The sequence below is a fragment of the Sander vitreus genome, chromosome 2 (genome assembly GCF_031162955.1).
Source record: "Sander vitreus isolate 19-12246 chromosome 2, sanVit1, whole genome shotgun sequence".
Taxonomy (NCBI): Eukaryota; Metazoa; Chordata; class Actinopteri; order Perciformes; family Percidae; genus Sander; species Sander vitreus.
This window is the reverse complement of record NC_135856.1, coordinates 7,292,228-7,310,085: the sequence shown is the minus strand read 5'-3', so window position 1 is coordinate 7,310,085 and position 17,858 is coordinate 7,292,228. Positions and strand designations below refer to the sequence as shown.

Below are 17,858 nucleotides of genomic sequence, written 5' to 3'. Positions count from 1 at the left end.
TTCCCTATTTCTATTATGTATTCCTCTTCCTTGTAAATAATACTTTTAGTGTCAATATTAGTGTTAGAGTTCACATTTAAGGTTTCTACTGGTACTATCTATTTCACTGTGACTCATAACTGCATGTAAACCCTCTGGCATGACTTGTGATGCTATAAAAATAGTAACAGTACAAGGACAGTTCTGAAAACAGTGACGTTTTTCATGACTATCCCTTCAAACTATCACTACTACTAACTATGAATCTCAACAAAATCACAGGCATGAGTTTTTCAGATGACAACAGTGATTTGGATTTACAGTCCATCTTGTGGCACATTTGCCATATTCAGGCAGTTGTAAAGGGAGTGTGTTTGTATGTTTAGGTACCTAGAGGCCCGGTAAAGTACGCGCTGAGTCATCAATCTTAAAGAAGAGAATCTGCTGACCGAATTAGCTTTGCAGGGGGAACCCCGTTAACACAACAGAATGACATTTAAACAGCCAAATTATCTTTCATTCTTGTGCTCGCTACTCCATTATACACTACTCCTTTGTATGTTTTTATAACATGATTCTTTTATTACCCTTATTGCCATTTTATTTTAATTTCTCTCCTTTTCACTTAACTGTGATGTTTCATTTCACTCCACCCCAAACAGGGCCTTCACCCTCTCTTCGTCCCTCTCCCTCTCTGCCATTCATCTTCTGTCCATTCCTGCACTGACACCCCCCCCCGTCCTCCCCCCCCCCGTCCTCCCTCGTCTCTCTTTCACCATGCGATACTTCTCTGTTGACGTGTCTGTCGGCGAGTTCCTATAGCAACCAGACATTTCTGCTGACCCTAGCCTCGCTTTGCGTGACAGAGCTGCAGGGCGTTCAGTCATAGGGCAAAGACTAGCAGAGGCTATTGCATGAGTGCATGTACACAGCTAAACACACATGCACACACACTTTACATGCACAATGCATTACATTCATGCATTGACATGTCACACAGATATATACATGCATGCACACTCAAACAAGTACACAAAATCTGAAACACAAGTAGACAACTATAAACAAATACGCATTGAACATTTTTATTTTTTACTAAAAATAACATTCATAACAGTAACAGTTGTACAACCAATAATTATAATCTGAAACATGTCTGCAACAATAATTACACTTGAGAACATGGAGGACTTCATATCCTCCTTTTTAAATAAGTTAAGAAATAAAGTTTTTCTCCCCCCCCCATAAATCATTTTCTAAAAGCATTTAGACATACAGTGTTGGCTATAACTGGCTCATCTCTAAAAGCCAGGTCTTTAAGACTTGCTTTAATGTGGATATTCATAGCATGTTATCTAGGCAGGCATTTGGTTGTTATTCCATTTCGATCTGGCAGTAGTACAAAATGAGCAGGTTATCGATGTTTTCCAGTACATTAAGCTACAGTAAACGGTGGAGCACTTCTCTAGTCAATGTAGTATGATCAGTGTATGGCTACTCCAGTGTTAGATACAGTTAGATTCAGACATTGTAGGATAACAGTAATGTTTGGCATTGAGGCCTGAGCTGCACTCTCCAGTTTTCCAGTTATTGTCCCAGTGTAGAAATCCAGTTCTCCACTTTTCCAATGTTATCTTGAGCTCCACATTTAGCCCCCAATAATGACATCTTAGTCCAAGTCATTGTCAAGTTCTCCATTTGTGGACCAATCAGTAGTTGAGCTAGAAGTCAAATATGTTAAAGCAGCCAATCAATGGCTGTCAACTGCATGAAGAGACCACCAGTCTAGCATTGGATGTATGATAATCTTCCATCGATCCATGTTATTGGGATTGTATGGAATGAAATCCAGTGTTTAGTGTGACAAATATCCTCTATTCCAAAGAGTTTAATGAGATTGCACTTAAAATATATCCATAAAGCCGGACGCTCTGCGGCAGCTCTGGAGCAGGAAAGGTGGCTTTCTCTCAAGCTGTCCAATAAAAAACAGCGGCCCATGTCCCATCACCTCTGTGGATCCCTCAGCAACCGTCCACAGAGACAATCATCCCACATTCAAGAATCCCATGTTTCTTGTCTCTCCATAGTCCTTTGGTACAATCTGTCTGACTTTTGGTTAGCTTTACCATTTCCTGTCAGGGAAAGAGAAAATCATAAGATAAATAAGTTATTTTTTAATTTGTTTACACTCATAAATAAATTCATCTCACAGCTTTTTTTTTTTTACATATGACTGTAGTCACAAATGCTGTACATATATTTTCCATTCACCTCCATCCTTTTGCACAGACAATAATTGTTTTGTTTTTGTTCCAGCAAAGAAAACCCACCTTTAAAGCAGTGTTATAAAGATGTTGATTCAACGAAAGTAAGTCAAATAAATGGCAGAAAAGAAATCAATCTGTAAAAACATTTAGCAAATTCACATATTCTTATTCTGGCTTAACTTAATTTGCGAAGCTGCAGGTGAATCTAAGACTCTAAGTTTGTTATTTTACTGCCCAGATGTCAGGCTCTGCTATAGGGATTCAAAGCATCAAAAATACTTTTGCACAGATGATTTAGACCATTATCCTCTCTCTCATTATGTCCCCATGCTGCCTCAGTTTACTAAAGCAGGATTATTACCCCTCCATCCCTCAGGCTCATTCGCTCACCTGCAGCTCTACATGATCATGGCTCTGATGGCTGCTTTGCTGATGCGTTTGCGGTGTTTCCTCCTGCGGCGAGGCGAGGCTGGACGGAACGGGGCCCGACGGGCTGAGGGCGAGATGGGAGCCGCAGTAGAGAGGGCTGAAGGAAATCAAGAGAAGGTAGAGGACACAGTAAGTACAAAAGTTAACAGTGAGTCTTTTTTTTTTTTCGACCAACTATAAATGCAGCTCACCATCTTTTTAAAATATACATTCAAATCTGATTAGTGGTGTCAAAGATGTAATGTGTGAGAGATTAGCAATAAACAATAAGAAAACTTTCCTCCTCAGAAAACTCACAACACTGGTCATTTGTTCAAACAGCTAAACAAAACAGCAAAGCAGAAGGAAGTGTGACACTAAAGCATCTGACACTGGAGGCTGAGTTTTGTGTCCTCTTAAGTTATGAGGACTTAATACTGTCACTGGAGGGCCATGAACAACCATCAAACACAGAGGAGAAAAACAATAGATAGAAAAGTAACATAAAAAGAAATTTAAAAAAAAGGGAACCAAGCTAAAAGTGAATCACATGAACAACCGTTTCGTCTTGGTTTCAATAGCAGTATATAGCACCAGTGAAGAATAAACACAGGGTGTGTATAGCTCCTGTAGTGTCTCAAACTGCACTCTGAACGGCAGTTCATAGATAGACGTCTGCGTAACAAAGTCTGTGACCGCCTGCAGGTTTCAGTCAAACATGAAGCAGTGGGAAGTCCACCTCTCAGACTGCAGAGCTCTCAGAGGGTTTTGGAAGAATAGCAGGACACATGTGGTCATGACGTTTGGTCGTGAGTGTGCAGTGGACTGCTTCCTATCCGGGAAACTCCCCCATTCATTCTCTCATACATTAAAAGCTAAAATTACAAGACATGCTCTAACACGGAGACAACACACACATGGCAACTGGACTGTAACGGTGGTAGTAGTAGTGGTTACCCCTCCGTCAACCCTCTGTCATAGTTATGTCATCAGGGTTATCTCAGATTGGGCTTTAGATGTCATAGATATATGACGTTAGATACATATTGCAATAAAATGCCTGTGTTCCAAACATTGGAGGTGGAGTTTAAAAGATGTGGTTAACAAGTCAGGGAGGGTTTAACGAAAGACGCTGCTAAGTCTGCTGTCTCACTTATTATAATCGTGTGAGTCCCCAAACTTAATTAACTGCCTGGACTGCCTCTTGCACTACATGTCCAATTTGTAATTGTTGGAAGAACTAATATTAAAAAACATTTGGCAGAAGTGACCGGTGACATGTAAAACCAACTTTCATCCACACTTACACACATTCTCACACAGATGAGCGGTACCTGTTTTAAATGTGGTCGGCTTTGGTCTTTGCTGAGGATGATGCGGATGAAGATGAGTCTGTCGATCCGGTTCCCTCCGTATTATCTCAAGGACTTTCTGTCTCCTCTCCTCCTCTGTTAAATGACTAACCCCGCTGGTCAGATTTGAGTCTTTTTCCTTCCCCTGATTGGCCAGCTCTGCCGCGGCCGAGTCCCCACTATTGGCAGACCCATTTTCCTCCTTCTCGTTCCCTTCTTTTTGACTGGTCATAGCAGTCTCAGTCTGTTTGTGTTTCGTGACCTCTGTAATTGTTTGGCTGGTCACTGAGTCTTTCTGATTGGTGGTCATTGGATTGGTGGGGTTTTGTTCTAATTTGGGCGGCTGGGTTGGGCTGTCAGGCGGAGAGGCGCTGTCTGATTGGGGAGTGTTAAGTCGATATTGTGTCCTCAGCTCTTGGTCCTCCGCTGCTCCATGGTTGAACTGCTGTGGATAACGTGGCTGATGGCGATACTGATATTGCTGCGGAAACTGCTGCCTTTGCTGATGCTGCAACAACTGTTGCTGCCTCTGCGTGTGATCTGGATGATGCACTCCCCCACCGCTGTTTGCTACATGCACACCGCTCTCCTCCCTGCTCCCGTCATACCCGCTCCCCTGCCCGACCTGCTGTGTATTTCCCATGATGCTATGCTCCGCCCTCGCTTCAGATGGCCAGCTGCTAACCGACCCGAGCACCCCAGCAATCGGCTGGTGCACCCCGGGCTGTACGTGTGTGGGCGCCTGGTGCACCCTGGGCTGCGTCCAGTGCACCAGCTGGGTGTAACTGCCCTGCTGCCACTGCCTCGCCACCGGCTCACGCTCCTCAGGGTGGTAGTGCTGCTGGTTGTGCTTCAGGTCGTCATGGCGATGGAGGTCGGCCTTGGAAGCAGTCTTTGGTGGAGCTTGGTGGATGGTCCGGGGGAGGGGCAAGGGAAGGTGGGAGGATGGGGGAGGCTGCTGCGGTGGAGGTGGAGGGGGGTTGGGCTTGGGGTTGCTCTGAATGGACGAGTGAGACATGGGAACAGATGAGGAGGAAGAGGAAGATGAGGAGGATGAGGAAGATGAGGGAGGTTGGCACCTGCAGCTGACGTGGTCTTCTACTGAGATGATGGCTTTGTCGTAGTGGGCTTTCTTGTTTATGTACTGGATTTTTATCACCTGGATAGGAGGCAGAAAAAAATCAAAAAGATTAGCACACAAAATCTGACACAAATCAAGCATTAATGAAGTTTGGGGTCCAGACATGATGGAAAATCCACAGAAACTATACAAAGAGAACTCCAACAAATCAATCTCATTGTTTTGTTTCACTTAAACCAACATACTGTTGCTGTGCAGTGGCACCTGTTGCAACCAGCAGCAGAGTTGAAGACGTTTCCAGACAAGCTAATAATTCCATAACATTTGGTGGCTTCATTCCAAGACTTACTGATGTATAAATTGCTGGAGAACGAAATGTTGGGTTACGTGTTCTTGAAGTTACATCATGTATAGAATCAGGTTCTGCATATTAACGTGCAATGTCTACCCAAAGGGTGCACATCATCCTTTGAATATTAAAACGACAACACAGAGCTTTTTAAATCTTCTGAGCCTTTGATAAGAAGCAAGATGAGAAGATTGATACTACTCGTATGACTGTAAATACATAGCATAAAATAAAAGTAAAAGTATGTCTTACATATGTTGCTCGAGCCGTTAGAATGTTACCTCAGCTTAGCATTACAGTAAAGCTGCAGTGGGTAGAATGCAAATAAACACCATAATTTGAAGTTTAAAAGATTATCTAAAGCCAGAAAACAGAGCCAAGAGGAAGTGCAGAAGTCTAGTTTTCTCTCAGACCACCTGAATTGCAATATGATGAAAGATTATTATGGAATTTTTGCTAAATGACGCCAAAAATAAAGAGCCTGTCGCAGCTTTAAGACTAGAAACACGTGGAAACAGCTAGCCCGGCTTTGTCCAATGGAAACTCCATTTTCCTCATGGCAGCTGCTGTATGCACTGTGTACCTGCAGGTATCTGCTGGAGGTGACAGTGGGGACACACTGCAACAGTCTGGTGTTACAGCAGCCTGAACATCTCTGCACCTCCACGCATGGTGGCCATAACAGGAAGTTGGCATTGCGGCGGTCCAGCATTGACCTGGTCACCTCCATCACCTCCGTCCGAACTTTACATACCGCCTGCTGAGCCGGCTGCGCCTCCACTGGTAGGAGAGGGAGCAAGAAGAGAATGAGAAGGCGATATTTGGTAGGAATGGCATAGGAAGTGTTGAGAGACAGAAGGCAGAAGCAGAAGGATAGAAAAAGACACAGGAAGGGACACAAATAGATGAGGAAACCTACCAAGACTTCTAGTGTATCGGCCATGGGTGTGGTTTGTGAGACTATCATGCTCGTCTTCTTCCTCTTCTACAGAAAAAGGAGGAGGGGAGATTAAAAGGAGGGAAAATGGGGGGGGGGAATGAGACAAAAACAAAAACAAAGAGTTAATAAAGTCAACTTACAATAATATCTTCCAACTTTTATCTGAAATCTGGGCTACATTGAGGCCAGCACTTTTACAAGCGATGAGAGAAATCTGTAAAGCATGTGAGGCTGTTAGGGCAGTTTTTAGAAAAGCTCATTGTTCAACGCAAAAAGGAAGCCATTTTTTCTCCTCCCAGTAAAACAATTAGGCTATTTTCTGCAGCAATTTGTCTCCACAATGTCAAGAATACTATTGACGAGAGATATGAGATGTTAAATATAGCTCTTGTGTGGATCAGTGAGTGTGCATGTTTGCACTCTTACAGTGTGCTAATTAACTGCCTGGTGCATAAAGAGAACAGTTTCTTAATGTTCTCAAAAGGTAGTTTGTAATTTTATCTGTGCCGTTATCTGTTCCTACATGTTTTGTAAGATTGACTGCTTTCTTTATGTAGTAACAATTCTGTTAAAGCCAGTTGGCCTATAAGAATCAGCACACTGGTTCTGTAATTCACAGTAAATCGTGGTTGAGCTAAGTACTAATGTCAACACAAAATATATGATGACAAGCAACAAAATCTGACCACAAACAGAACACGGCGTCGTAAAAACCACAATAATGGCAACACGCAGATCCATCAAATAAATCATGCATTTACTGCCCTTAAAAAAACTTGTTCCCAAACTCACAGGCTTCAGCAAAAATAAAAACATACACTTTGAGTCACTTCCTCGTGCCCTGTTTCTGAGGATCCTTCCCTCTGTTGGTTCCTCTCTTGTTATGCCACTGTATTATTTATGTATATGGAATGATCAAAGAGCTGTCTATTAACATATGTATGTGTGACTTGATTCTTCAGAAGGATAAGATTAATGAATTTTTTAATCACCCGCCGAGCTGCGTGTGCATGTGTCTGACTGTTTAGGTTTTCGGGGGTGGAGGCATCGAGGGGGGTGGTGGTCTCTTTCTGTCACACAAACACACACATCCATATTTCAATGCACGGAGAGGAATCCAGAGCAGGAAAACAATGCAGTGACCTTGTGCTGGAAGTTTCTCTCTGTCTCAGATTGTCTGAAAAAAACCAAGGTTACAGCTCTCTCTCTCTCTCTCTCTCTCTCTCTCTCTCTCTCTCTCTCTCTTTCTGTCTCTCTCTCTCTCTCTCTCTCTCTCTCTTGATCAAGCTGGTTCATCATTCTTGCTGCTGCTGTCTCGGGTAAATATTGCCTTAACATGGAGCCTGGCACATATGCTGATGCTCTCCCTTACTGCATTCCTATCTCTTCAGGCCTCTGTAGATACACACAAACGCTTACCTCCTCCATGTCTGTGTTATTAGTGTGTGTGTGTGTGTGTGTGTGTGTGTGTGTGTGTGTGTGTGTGTGTGTGTTGGTCATTAGTACCTATTGCATTGGTCTCCTGCAGCAGCAGCAGCTTCAAGTCGTCCACAGAAGAGATGGGAGAGTTCCTCACCAGGTCGACCAGCAACGAGGGGAGCGCATCACCCTGTGGAGACAGATAGACAAATAGTGGTCATGCATTTTAGCCTTGAAAACAACAATTTTTGCAAAGTATGCTAATAACGTTTTGGGCGCTATTAGAGTGAACAGAATCAGTAGCGGTGTCCCAATTGGCCCCTTTAAATCTGCTGATTTCTAGAACAAATACATCATAATAGGCCGGCAAGGCCTAAGCAACTAAAGAAATGCAACCATTTCCTACTTGAATCATAACCATTGTACAGTATCCTTTGAAGCCCTCAGTATCCTGTAATCTATTGTACACCATCAGTTGTTTAATGAGGCATTCAGGTGGTCCCCATCAAATTAATAAAGTCACATGGTCGCATTGTTCTCACCAGGTATTTGTGCTCAAGTGCATTCACTGATATATACTAGGATAGTCATTGATTTTGTTAATTACAGTTCTTATACTTGGGTTGAACTGCAATTAAACAACAGCAGAAGGAACTGCAAATATCTCATAAAACTTACATGAGCAGAAAGATATTTTGATCTTTTTTTCTTTCTTTAAAGTTCATCTATTTTTTACCATTCTGAAATATCAAAAGAGAAAGAGAGGGGGAGAGAGAGAGAGAGAGAGATGTACAGCGAAAGAGGGCTGATGTATAATATCTCATTCCTCCATCTCCTGTCAACACTTGCTCCAGTTTCACTTCCTCCTGCAGAGGAAATGATGGTTGTGATTGGTGTTTGTTGATGCTGTTGTCACTCTCTCCCTGTCTGTTTACCCACAAACACCGCAGTTGCCCCCGGTGTAACACAGGAAATTAGCCTCTCTCATCTTTCTCCCAATGCAATGTCAGTTAACATGCTTATATAAGGTCAATATCTTGAGTTAAAGATACCAGATTTGGTAAAAGATTGTTTAAAATAAGCATGTACAGCATTTAAAGCAATCATCGACATGTTCAAAGTTTACAAAACGTAACTGTAATATCAGTTATTACTCAACAAAGTTATGTAAGTAATTTAACTTTTCACTCAATGAACTAAGATTAATATGATCCAGTGTGGTTGGTTCGGTGGTGTGATTGTGTGTGTTTTTTTCTGTGTCACATTTTGCTTTGATTGGCTGTAAGGTGATACTATCTCAGAGCAGTTGGATCATCGGTTGATATAGCCACATGCCAAACAGGTGCCAAAACTAATTTGGGTGTGTTAAGAATGTGAGACGAAAATAATTTTGGATAACTCCCTGAGATGCCAGGAGAGAAAAGTAAAAGGATTCATTTCCTCACTGCCATCATGATACAAAATCTATGACATCTTTAGAGTATCTTACAAGTAAACCTCTGGCCACTAATGATGAAGGCTCACTCCCCAAAGACAGTTAGTCAGAAAAATATATAAAACATGCAAATTCATTTCTTTACAGTCTCATTTTGTATGTAACAGTGTTATCTGTCAGAGCTTTTCCATTCCTCCTGTGGATTTGTGAACTTTATTCATGAATGCAATTGCCCTCACATTGAATTTAATGGAAAAACATATTTCTGATATAGTGTATTGCATCAACATTGCTGACATGACTTTCCATTATTATTATCAGGAGCATCAACATTCAGAGCACTTTCTGCATTTATTAAAGTTTTCTGTTTGTGATTTGTTTGATTGAATGTCCCACCTTTTTATATTTAAACTTTATTCAACCCCAAAACTATGATTTTAGCCCAAATAGAACAACTTTTAGCCAATCTACTTTCTTCTTACATTCAAACGACAGTGATTATACAGGACAAACACGGCTTAGTTAATGTGTAACTTTATGTAGATGAGGATGAGATTAAAATATTATCTTTTAACACTGCATTTATACCTGTATCAATTTCCTGCTAATTCTCCAGCCACATACCATTAAACCATTGCAGTAGAAGAAGAGGGTGCAACAAGATTTTAAAATTAAAAAAGGGTCAGTCAAACGGCAAATGAAAAAGAAAACTGTGTAAAATGTGATGAAAATATGGCATTTTTATGTTTTATGAGGACACTTTAGTGCATGTTTAGCTATCCTGCTTTACACACATGGCGCATTTTGTTTTCATTGCCAGCAAACTTTTCTGCCTCGCATAAAAAAATGTTTTGCAATGTTTTGACTTTAAAGATTTCTGGCGTTTCTATTCAGGTTTTTTATGTGCAAACTGAAAGTGTGCATACAAATAGATAGATGGAAACACAGTTACTGTTCCAACGGATTCTGAAACAGAAGAGGACAAAAATACCATTCTAGAGAGAAACTGATACTGTTGCATTTCTTTTTCATAAAATAACAATTGACTAGCTACATACACTATGACACAATGTCAAATTTTCGTCAGAAATTGTGTCACACTGTTTATACCAAGGTAGTATATTTCATGTAATACCTCTGGATGTACAATGATGCCAATTAATGAGCTGGATTGTTTTGTGGCAATAAAGGATTTACAGGAATTCATCAGTTTATGTCCCTCTCTGAGTCTAAGTACATTGTCTTCTAGTCTTCCCCTTCTCCATCATGTTCTCTCTCTCTCTCTCTCTCTCTCTCTCTCTCTCTCTGTTTGTTTGCTTTGTGGGCGGTGGTGGCTCAGGACACCTGGATGACTTTCATGAGCCATTGGCTGACCTAGTTAAGCAAACACACACACACATACAAACTCACACACACACTCACCCCCTCTTTTTCAGTTCACGTACAGATGCTTAACCACTTAACTGTCCGCCCAATTTGTCCAGAGAGCGCCACACACACGCACACACACACACACACACACACACACACACACACACACACACACACACACACACACACACACACACATACACACACACACACAGTTTTCACCCTGTAACATGCTATTATGACAGTGACAGTGCTAATCGCAAACACACGCATTGAAATTAGAGAGTGGAACACACAGACAGGAAATAGTTCCTCAAATGGACAAACAACAAACTGCTGGTTAAAAAAAGGGCAGAGAACAACAAGCTAATAATAGTGGTTTGAGCAGAAGATTTATATTACCCAGGATTAATCTGACACAGGTTCCTTATTTGCTATCTAACACACACACACACACACACACACACACACACACACACACACACACACACACACACACACACACACACACACATATACACAAAATAGGCCTCTCCTGTTTTAATTCTCTGTGAAGCCTGTAAATGTCTTTTCTCAACATGTATATGGAAAGTTTGGCATTTTTCATATCTTACACTGCGTGAGTGTATGTAGCTAAGCTCTTGGGTCGAGAAGATTGTCTAGTACGATGTCATCATGTACAAGCAGGTCTCACATACACACACACACACACATACTGCAACAACACACACTGCATGGGGCCTTAGAGGAAGCCTGGAAGGCAAAGAGATTTTATGGAATGTTTGAGGAGAAAGGTGAATGTGTAATGGAATGTAATTATGGGGCCAGCTGACTGGTCTCACACACACACACACACACACACACACACACACACACACACACACACACACACACACACACACACACACACACACAGAAACATGCTATTACACAGAAACACGGTTTTGAAAAAGTAAACACACACAAAAACACTGAATCCAAGTGTGTGACGAGTGACTCACAATCACACCGCGTCACAAAAAAATGCCTTCTTTTATCAGAAGTATGGCAGAGGGCCAGCATACTGTCGCATAAACTTGATAGACTCACAGAGCCCGGTGGGTACTCTCTCTCTCTCTCTCTCTCTCTCTCTCTCTCTCTCTCACACACACACGCACACACACACACACACACGCACACACACACACACACACACACCAGCAGAAGAGACAGATTCCCACACTGCTGCAGAGATGAGGATAAAGATGATGGATGGAAAGATGACAGAAGAGAGGAGCAGACAGGAGGGTAGAGGAGGAAAGAAAACAGGAGACAAGATGATAATCTAATAATACAGTAAAGGAGGAGAAGGAAGAGACGCAGTCTCAGGGGCTGAGCGGGGTCTCCGAGCAAGGCAGTAAACCCCTCTGCGTGTTCAATGCTCTGCCACAGTGGGTTATACAGTAAGATCACCAAAAGGCTCTAAAAACCTTAGGGACTTCTTGTACTGGTATAAACGGCAATATGAATACCCACAATAAGCACTGACGCATCTTCACAAACCTAGAGCTGAAACAATTAGTGTTAGTAATATAATAATAATAATAATAATAATAATAATATAATTGTTTATGCCACTTTTTATTCAACATTCCCATCTTGTGAAATGTGATGATTTCCTTCTTTTCTTTGTCGATTAGTAAAATAAATATCTTTTGACTGCCGTTCAAACAAAACAGGCAATTTGATGGCATTACCTTGGGCACTTTAGGAAGTCATGATAGGCATTTTTCACTATTTTCTGACATTTTACAGAAAAAAAGAAGTAACCAGTTAATCAAGAAAATAATCAGCTGATTAACTGATAAAAAAATAAAATAAAAAGAATCATTAGTTTTAGCCCAAACACAAATGGTTGCACTACCAGAACAGTGAAAATGCACACCAGTCTTCCTGTACAATCTTTGACACTGGTTTGATATGCACAAAGTAGCACAAAAGCTACATTACCAGCCAGTTTGAGTGAAAAGTTAGCATCCGCGGCTAGCTGATACTGTTAGCTGCATACTGTCAGCTGCTTCAAAGGAAAAGCCTTCCAGCTGCTGGGAGTCCAATTAAATACAGGGAAGCATTAATTCTACTCTGAAACAGCCCCAAGCGCATTCACAGAAGTGTTTTAATAAGCCTGGAATGTTGTCTCACTGCTTACAGTAATTAAAGTTTTTCTAGATTTATTGTATATTTGCAATGTCAGTGCTTTCCTCCAGTAGAATACCAGTATTGTTATCTGTCGTTACAGAAATTTGAAAATATGATATTGATTCCAGCATTAATTGTTTTAATTTGCAGCATGTGGAACCATAGACACGGTGAAATGCACACAGACAGTGCATACATCTTTCATTTAGTCCATGTCACCATTGCAATGTCAAAAAATTTCACTTTTTTATATCTGTAACCTTTCAGCCCCGTCTCATGGCAGTTTGTGAAATGGTCACGGTATTGAATCTATTGATTCTCGTACTGAACACGTTAATGTTGTTATTTTCGTGTGGTGAGCACGAATTTTAAAGTAATGTATTTCAATGGGAAGCATATTTCGCGATCACAGAACACAACGATTACGGTAGCGAGTAGTATTGATAAGGCGAAAATCGGCGAAGGGAGGTCGGTTTGGCTGGTGGATGGGTCAAACAACACAGAGCTTTCACACAGGAGACCGGGGATTGCATCCCACGTGTTGCACGTTCAAAAAGTGTGACCTGTACACGAATCAATACATCTAAATAACGTGACCATTTCACAAACTAGCGTGAGACTGGGTTGAACCTTTTCATCTAGTGGTTTTAATTTCTATCCTTTGTATAGATAATCCTTTTTTTTTTTTTAAATAAGTAATACACAAATCTATATGACTTTTATCATTTTGTTCAAACAAATGACTCTCTGGCTAGATTTTTCCTCTAATTCTACACCACACAAGGCTTACAAACAAATACTCTTATGTACCACTGCGCTTTTCTATCTCACACACGTGCACGACAGAGGCACAGCCCCCCGGCTGTACACACACACAAACAAACACAAGCACATATGTCCACTAATACATACGCAGCTACACCCGGCCATGCACCCAGATGTGTGTGCACACACACAAATACACACACTGCTACACAAGGTCTGTGAAATCCCTGGCAGATTAGTTGTGTTTCTTATGTAAAATGGATCAAGCCGGGCAGCAGCAACTCATCCAAACTGACCCACAGAGACAATAGTCAGACTACAAACTGTTTAAAATCCACCAATTAGATGTGTGTGTGTGTGTGTGTGTGTGTGTGTGTGTGTGTGTGTGTGTGTGTGTGTGTGTGTCACTGTGAGTGTGTGTTGATGTAACACTCATTTGAACACAAGATGATGAAAGCATTGAGGTCTGACCTGTTGTGTGAGTGCTTTTGTCTGACTCCAGTTCTGTTTAAATGGATTTAAAAAAAAAAAAAGAACCTCGTAACAATGCACTATTTTGTGTGTGTGTGTGTGTGTGTGTGTGTGTGTGTGTGTGTTTATTTGTAAAGATATTATATAATCACTAAGGTTTGATTGGATTGCTCAGAAAAACAGCTGCACAGTAAACAAAAATGGACCATCATGTTTTCTGGATGTACTTATAACGTCAACCTTAGTGAACCTGTGGTGACTGCTGAATAATCTGTGTGTGAGAGTGTGTGTGCATGTGCGTGTGCGTGTGTGTGTGTGTGACAAACTGAAGTCTTTTCCACAGACAGATGTGGCAGAACTAAGACGTCAAAGATGTCTCCATTTTTTCCATCATTGGACTAAACATTGTGACAAGAAGAGGATTAGAGTGTCACAGAGTCTCAGTTGGACTCACATGGTAGGTCAGTGTTCTTTTAAATACAAAAACATGCTACAGTAAGCTGCAGTTTGACTCATCATGCACATGAAGTCGAGCATGCTGATAGTTTCCGTGATTATCCTGTAGATTACTGGAGCCCAGGTTTAACTCCAACAACAGCCAGTTTAAACCCAAAGTGCCTGTGTGCTTGGACTGAGCTTCTGCCTTCTGTAGCTCAATGTTTGTTGCATGTGTACTATGTGAACTGTAATTATGTGAATGTCAAAGAGTTCTCCAATCGTTGGTTCCACCAGCTACACGATGTGGAACCTTTGAGATGCTTTGAGATTCCTACATAAGTCGTAAGAAACACAAGTAATTAAGCAAAGGCAGAAGCAGCACGATGTTGGTATTCAAAAAAATATATAAAAAAATATACAAAAATCTTCGGATGGAGTGGACGGTTGGATGTACAAAGTATGAGACACCAGAGACCATGGTTAATTACTCATTTCTTATATGTTAACTCCAGAGGTTATGGTCTGGATGAGAGCCTGCTTTAATTTCTACTCAATACGCTATCATTGCTAGGTTTTACAGTGGTCATCTGACAGCTCATCCACATGACAAAGTGTTGGAGATGACCAAATGAGGGTGTGAACAGCATGACCTGTGAGACACTTTGCCATCTTAGGTAAAACATTAAATTTTTTCGTTTAGAAAATAAAGATAATACTGGTACGGTTACATTGGCTTTGCATGTCAAGATGAGGTGGATAACAATCATTGGTACAGAGCAAAAAATAATTGCACATCACACACATAACAGTGTTGTTGGACATGTTGACCAATTTCAGCCATATAGAAGATACTCAGTTGGAGTTTTGTGAATACTTTGTTTCTTTTCTACCATAATGTGTATTTGGTCACCTGAAAGTTTCTGTTTGCTGGCTGCCAGCTAAAGGTGTCTGGTGGAAACACTGGGCTGAATAAGGTAACAGTACACACAGCACTGAGAGAATATATCCCACAGAAAATACTTTCAGTGGTGGAGTGACAACAGGACCTCAGTGTGGTGTGGTGTTCTGGTGTGACAGTATTCCAGCAGCAGGAGTTACTGTAGATGTAACTCCTTCTGCTGGGCCACCAGCCAAGGCCCTGCCTCACCCTCTCTCTCTCTCCCTCTTTCTATGACAGAATGACTCTTCCTTTTATAAGACATGAAGAGGAACCGCAGAGAGAAACAGATCCCTCAATCTGCAGAAGCTGCAGAGTCAGATGGGAAAACTGGAAAGACTGATGTACAGGCTGTCACACACGCACACACACACACACACACACACCGAAACACGCACACACAGAAACATGCGCACACGCACACGCACACACACACACACACACACACACACACACACACACACACACACACAGGTGGTGTATGTCAAATACTCCTTAAAAGTGAAGGAAGTTCTGACCAGTCATGTCAGTGTCTGTGTGAACTCCCAACCTTATTTCCTTTCATGTTTGTTTGTGTGTGTGTGTGTGTGTGTGTGTGTGTGTGTGTGTGTGTGTGTGTGTGTGTGTGTGTGTGTTTGGAAATTAATCTTACAGAGCTCTCTTGGAGCAAACATTATTGCCAGTTTAGTAAAAGATCACTGAGAGGATCCAGGCAGAGAATTTAAGACAGGCAGAGATCAACAATGTCCCCATCAAGAGAATTTGGGTGATGACTTCATGGTCCAGAAAAGGGTTTATATTCAATATTGTCTTTCTGGGTCTGTCTCACACTTAAATCTTCCCTCCAACTTGACCAGAGATGTCGTGGGGGCTTTACCCACCTAAATATTCACATGGGTTCATAAGAGAGGTAGAATAGCATGCCCCCCCTCCTCCCCCCTGATATTGGACTATTAATTTGGTGGTTGCTTGCCTTATAATCATTATAACAACATTTCATTTACCACCACATCATAATGCTTTTATCTTAAAATCAATGTTTTTATGACTGTCATTTAGTACAATCATGCATTTTAAATCCATGTCTGTCATGTTTCCCCTCACCGACTAGAGGTCATATGTTTACTAGCACATCCCCCGGTCTTACCTCAGCGCTGCCGAGCCGCAGACGGGCCGCTGAGAGCGCAGCTAGCAGCAGCAGCAGGACCCAGGACCTCATGTTGCCGCCCAGCCTGAGGAGCCGCAAGCGACCGGCTGGGCATTTAGCACCTCGGCGTCCAATCCCCCGGCTGCACCGAGCCTGGTCCTGGTGTAGTATGCTTGCCACTTGTGCAAGGCACGCACTGTTTAATATCCCCAAATGTGTCACTGCCTATATGCGCCGCTTGTCCGATGAATGTTTACTCACGGTGACTCACACGCAGGCTAGACGTCTGACTATGTCCATAAAGCTGTTTTGAAAACTCTCAAGGGTATACTGTGGGACAGGTGCGTAATGAGTAATGAGTGTTATATTAGCATACACGAAGGCTACGGCCACGCGAGTCCCAATAAACTCCCGCTACGATTCCAAGAACGTCTCCAAATGCGTAATAATAATAATTTTAAAAAAAAGATTCGTCAACATGTGCCAAAGTGCTCGATGTGTCCACTTTTGGGTCAAAACTCCAGTCAAAAATGTTCAGATCACGAGCTCCCGTGCCAAAATCGCAGTTTAATGTAACAATAATGCAGCATTATCCTCATTAGTGAAACCCCGCATCTCCATAGGTCCGTGCGTAAAAGTTGGTTCACCTTGGAATGGCGCGCTCGTGCGTAAATCTCTGGACGCTCCGCTGCAAAAGTCAGATTACTCTCATCCCGGCGCGATTCACTTCACTGCAAACAGCCTATCTGTTATATTAAGCGTCTTTCTTATCGATAGCTCCACCCTGTGTATATCGCACTCTGTCTCTGCCTGTCTCTGCTCCCTGTCCCGGTGTTTCTCCGTTCACCAGCTAGATCAGGTTGTTCTCGCCCCTCGTGCTTCTCCTCTCTGGTTGCGTCTTGAGCGGTGGGCAGCTTTTACACATAGAAACAGGCCTCCCTCCTGAAGTTTCAAACATCAAGTCAGACAGACAAAGGCCGAATCATACCGGAAACTGGGCGATTTTGCTTTCAACATAAGAGAAGAGAGTGGAATGTGCATGAACATTTCATGATCTCTGTGCTGAAACTGGGTTATCACAAACAAATTAAATGTGTATGACAAATCAAGACTACTGAGGATGAGAGAAACGAGAATGGTAATTACACCAGATTGGCATCATTTCAAGTGATTTATTGAAATAAAAAAGTACCATAGGCATTCATTCAAAAGACATGCTACATTAAAACCAACTCCAAAGCTAATATAACACTGTGTCAATTGTATCTTGAATATTTCATGAATGTGACTGACTTTGGATAATTTATCAGCCCCGCTCCAT

The 17,858-nt window shown here is 41.8% G+C and overlaps 1 protein-coding gene across 2 annotated transcripts; it reads right to left on the bottom strand.

Annotated features, from left to right (window-relative positions):
• Positions 1-1,050: 1,050 nt before the first annotated feature.
• LOC144533543 (uncharacterized) lies at positions 1,051-17,439 on the bottom strand. Of its 2 annotated transcripts, XM_078274976.1 has the most exons (7): positions 16,538-17,439; positions 7,883-7,985; positions 6,356-6,421; positions 6,020-6,216; positions 3,989-5,165; positions 2,637-2,772; positions 1,051-2,111 (listed from the first exon to the last, which is right to left on the bottom strand). In XM_078274976.1, the coding sequence occupies exons 1-6, from the start codon at positions 16,607-16,609 to the stop codon at positions 2,645-2,647; spliced, it is 1,743 nt and encodes a 580-aa protein (XP_078131102.1). In that variant the 5' UTR covers positions 16,610-17,439; the 3' UTR covers positions 1,051-2,111; positions 2,637-2,644. The 2 variants fall into 2 exon arrangements, with proteins under 2 accessions (XP_078131102.1, XP_078131109.1); XM_078274983.1 differs by lacking the exons at positions 7,883-7,985; positions 16,538-17,439 and adding an exon at positions 7,369-7,486.
• Positions 17,440-17,858: the final 419 nt, after the last annotated feature.